The sequence below is a fragment of the Phaseolus vulgaris genome, chromosome 10 (assembly GCF_051622355.1).
Source record: "Phaseolus vulgaris cultivar YP4 chromosome 10, ASM5162235v1, whole genome shotgun sequence".
Lineage (NCBI taxonomy): Eukaryota > Viridiplantae > Streptophyta > Magnoliopsida > Fabales > Fabaceae > Phaseolus > Phaseolus vulgaris.
Genome location: NC_143507.1, coordinates 1,560,336 through 1,564,804, shown reverse-complemented (window position 1 = coordinate 1,564,804; position 4,469 = coordinate 1,560,336). Strand labels below are relative to the sequence as shown.

At 30.0% G+C, this 4,469-nt stretch overlaps 2 protein-coding genes across 2 annotated transcripts; both read right to left on the bottom strand.

Annotated features, from left to right (window-relative positions):
- Positions 1 to 603: 603 nt before the first annotated feature.
- Positions 604 to 1,377, bottom strand: LOC137819057 (uncharacterized). Its single transcript, XM_068622780.2, has one exon. The coding sequence runs from the start codon at positions 1,375 to 1,377 to the stop codon at positions 604 to 606; it is 774 nt and encodes a 257-aa protein (XP_068478881.2).
- LOC137819055 (uncharacterized) lies at positions 1,002 to 4,269 on the bottom strand. The gene is made up of 13 exons (XM_068622779.2): positions 4,164 to 4,269; positions 4,021 to 4,065; positions 3,839 to 3,889; positions 3,699 to 3,749; positions 3,549 to 3,599; positions 3,403 to 3,453; positions 3,252 to 3,302; positions 3,113 to 3,163; positions 2,930 to 2,980; positions 2,781 to 2,867; positions 2,347 to 2,697; positions 1,955 to 2,139; positions 1,002 to 1,715 (listed from the first exon to the last, which is right to left on the bottom strand). Exons 1-13 carry the CDS (start codon positions 4,267 to 4,269, stop codon positions 1,524 to 1,526), a joined length of 1,323 nt encoding a protein of 440 aa, XP_068478880.1. The 3' UTR covers positions 1,002 to 1,523.
- Positions 4,270 to 4,469: the final 200 nt, after the last annotated feature.

The following is a 4,469-nucleotide window of genomic DNA, read 5'->3' as shown; positions in this document are numbered from 1 at the left end:
AGGTTAAGGGGTTGAACTGTGTTTAGGACTGAATTACCTAGTTCCTAATCACGGATTAGCTTGACTGATTTTGATTGAGTGGAATTGGACATGAGCTACCGGTCGAACCGACGGATGTGTCTCAGGATTACAGTTGGTCAGCCTGACAATGGAATTCGAGACGTTATATGGATCGTGCAACCTTCACCGGTACATATGGATTGTGCGGCCCTCACCGGTACATTATTATTATTATTATTATTATTATCATTATTATTATTATTATTATTATTATTATTATCATTATTATCATTATTATTATTATTATCATTATTATCATTATTATTATTATTATTATTATTATTATCATCATTATTATTATTATTATTATTATTATCATTATCATTATTATTATCATTATCATTATTATTATCATCATTATTATTATTATCATTATTATTACTAGCGGGAACACAGGCGAGAGCGCCTGTGTATACATTACAAAAACATTTATTTCTTTTATAGAAAAATAAAATAGAAGCGCACCTGATGACGATTTGGTAAATGAATTTGTAATCTTTCTACACTTGGATTCATTCGATAAAGTGTAAATCTGAATATTTTTCATAAAGCCTCCGGAGCACAAATCCATCTAGCATCAATATATTGTTGAACTTCATCTACAATTGATCCTCTATGAACCTCCATTGCTACTCGATCTGGACCTTTGTAGACATACTTGTATAAATATTTAATACTTTTGATGCTACTGCACACCTCAACATTTATATGACAATCATATTTTAACAACAACCAAGGGTTATAAGGAACCACCCATCTGTTGTCAACTGTCACATTTCTATTTATAGATACTGGTGCATTGAAATGTCTTTTATATTGTGGATATGAATCTTTACCTTGACGTGTTTCTTCCAAGAACTCTTTAGGATATTTTTTCTTGCGTTGATTTTGCTTCATACATGGTGATCTTGGATTAAGAGTTCCGCAAGGCCCGTGTATCATGTGTTTCAGTACAACTTCGTGCAACTGTGGCTCTTCTTCACTTTTTGGTATTTCTGCTCTAACAATGCTATCATAATCTTCTGGATCACGTAATTTATCATTATCTTGTAAGTTAAGTAACATATGCACATGGGGTAGTCCACGTTTTTGAAATTCAGTCACATACATGTAACTTTTAACTTTTCCAAGAACTCCTTTATCAATCACATCTTCCTTCAATTGTTCAAATTTTGCTCGAAATATTCTTGAGAGCAAGTCAGGACGATCTTGTGGAGTTTGAAAATGTTTAAGCTCTGAAGAAATTTCACTCCAAGAAGGATTGCATGTCATTGTAAGGAAAATATCAGGTTTACCATCATGAGCAACAATTGCCATGCCATCTTCATATCGTTATGTCAAGTCTCGACGACTACTAATAAATGATGATGGTAATATTGTCCTCTGTCCAACATTTCCTTGAATAAAAAAATAGTATGAGTTTTGATATATTTAAATGTAATAGATGTAGTATGTTACATACATTATGTACCTGTGTGAGTTTGTCCTTCATGCAAAGCATCTTGCAAACCTTGATACACTTCAGCACGAATATTATTTTGATGATTTTGAATCCATCGTAACCTTCCTGCTTCAATCTTCACATAGTTGTCTACAACATATTGTTGTAAAAGTCGTCCTGCTTGTAATATTGTAGAGTGATCATTGGGACGAATCTACATTGAAGTGTATGTGTATTAATTTTATGACACAGCATTGGTATGTAAATTGTTGGAAATGATATATATATATATATATATATATATATAATTATGTTGGAAGTTACCTGAAGCATGTAGCTATAATATTCTTGGCATGAGATATTTTGGCCAGTATGATTTTTTGTGTTGAGATCCCAACCATATGTTCCAAAAGGAAATAATAGTGGATATTGTAAAGGGTCATAATATCCCACAGTTTCTTGAATGTTTATTAAGTTCCCATCATGACTTACAACTTTAATGTCTCGTCCATGTGCCATTGATTTTGTGTTCCCAGTAACAATTATTGCTGCTACTTGAGATGCAGTTGGAAGATTATATTGTGGTTGATTGACAGGACGCTCTTTAATGAGTAAAGTACATTCATGTATATTTTGTTCTTGAGCAAGTTGTCTGAATACATGCACAAAAGGATTGCACCGATGTAGTATTTGTTGCAACTTATTAACAATAGTTTGATGGAGATGAGGAGTTTCCAACATCCTATTTTGTAATTTATGTTCAGTGTCATAAATGTACAATTGCAAAAAACGTGGCCTAGACCCCTCATTTGGAAAAAAGCCTCCAATCATGTGATACATTGCACCTTGAGCACGAAAACTATATATACCACGACCAGTTGCAACTATATTTTCATCCATGTGAACACCAAGTGAAGTGAATGAAAGCACATGGTTGTAACTTCTAATATGTTGTCTAAAGTGTCTACTTTCAGAAGAACAACCAGAAAATATTTGAACCAACTCATCCGGAGCAGTAACACGGGGAAGTAATACTTTTCCACCCGAGCAACACATATCACGTGATTCATGGTAAAATAATCGTGCATGACAATGTGCACATGTAGTCGGAGTTGACAATTGAAACATTACCATCACAACCGTGTTTCTAAAATTTCGAGCACAGTTATGTATCCGTTGAAATCTTTGTTGCCTTCCTACATGCATAATAATTTTTAAAAAAAGTGAAGTATTTCATTGAACTTCCATCATGTAAATATTTCGATAAAAATATACTAACCATTTTCAATGTCAATGACATTTGTATTACTTAGTACTGCTTCATTATCATTTGATCCTTGAAAGTTTTGTGGAATAAAAGTAGAACCTGTGAAGTTAAATAAATGAATAAAATTACATAGAACAATTTAAAGCAACAATATGTGTTACCTGCATCATTTATTGACCGAGCCAAATGTCGAATAGATGACAATCTCCTTCCTGAAACAATATTTGTCATATCAATAGTATTGTTTTTTTCTTTTTCTATAAGTTTTTCTTCGTATAGATATTTCAGCTGTCTTTTTAAATACTTTTTGAAAATTGACATCTTATGCATAAAAGTGTACTAACCAGGTTCAATAACATGTGTGTTACTTGGTCCTGCTTCGTTATCGTTAGATCCTTCAAATATCAAGTTAAATGAATGAATGAATTAAAGTATATAAAAAAAATTAAAAAATATTTGTTGAGTTATATAACATTTTTTTACCTGCATTATTAATTGATCGGGCCAAATGTCGAATAGATGTCAATCTCATTCCTGAAACAATATTTGTAATATGAATAGTATTATTTTTTATTTCTCTATAAGTTTTTCTTCGTATAGATATTCCATTTGTCTTTTAAAATAGTGTACTAACCACGTTCAGTAACATGTGTGTTACTTGGTGTTGCTTCGTTACTGTTAGGTCCTTCAAATGTCAAGTTAAATGAATGAATGAATAAAACTATACACAAAATTTATTAAAAAAATAATATTTGTTGTGTTATATAATATTTTTGTTACCTGCAGTATTTATTGGTCGAGTCAAATGTCGAATAGATGTCAATCTCCTTCCTGAAAAAAATATTTGTCATATCAAGAATATTGTTTTTTCTTTCTCTATAAGTTTTTCTTCCTATAGATATTGCATCTTAAGCATAAAAGTGTACTAACCAGGTTCAGTAACATGTGTGTTACTTGATCCTACTTCATTATCGTTAGATCCTTTAAATATCAAGTTAAATGAATGAATGAATAAAATATATTAAAAAAAATAAAAAAATATTTGTTGTGTTATATAAGATATTTTTTACCTGCATTATTAATTGATCGAGCCAAATGTCGAATAAATGTCAATCTCCTTCCTGAAACAATAATTTTAATATGAATAATATTATTTATCCTTTCTATATAAGTTTTTGTTCGTATAGATATTTCATTTCGCTTTTAAAATATTATTTGAAAATTGACATATTATGCATAAAAGTGTACTAACCAGTAACATGTGTCTTACTTGGTCCTGCTTCGTTATCATTAGATCCTTTAAATGTCAAGTTAAATGAATGAATGAATCTATAAAACTATACACAAAATTTATTAAAAAATAATATTTGTTGTGTTATATAACATGTTTGTTACCTACATTATTGATTGATCGAGCCAAATGTCGAATAGATTTCAATCTCCTTTCTTTATAAGTTCTGCTTTTTGTAGATAGCTCATTTGTCCTTTGTTCAATGGTCATTCTTCGTTTTCTTAGAAAAATGATGTAAAAAATTCTAAAATATAAATCAAAACTAAAAGTAAAACAAATTATGAAAACACTTTCATAAACAATTAAAAAACATCAAATAATAATATTATGTACACATCAAAAGCAAGTGAATTTTAAATTTTAAATTTTAAATAGTGAATTTTAAATTTTAAATATTAAATTTTAAATAT

What these genes read in the sequence shown, in the direction of transcription:
- LOC137819055 (XM_068622779.2), bottom strand. Translation starts at nt 4,269, where the DNA reads ATGACCATTGAACAAAGGACAAATGAGCTATCTACAAAAAGCAGAACT. An exon ending in CACACATGTTACTGAACGTG is followed by an intron (nt 3,303 to 3,402) that starts GTTAGTACACTA and finishes ATATTGTTTCAG; the next exon opens with GAATGAGATTGACATCTATT. An exon ending in ATATAGTTTTCGTGCTCAAG is followed by an intron (nt 2,140 to 2,346) that starts GTGCAATGTATC and finishes AACTTGCTCAAG; the next exon opens with AACAAAATATACATGAATGT.
- LOC137819057 (XM_068622780.2), bottom strand. Translation starts at nt 1,377, where the DNA reads ATGGCAATTGTTGCTCATGATGGTAAACCTGATATTTTCCTTACAATG.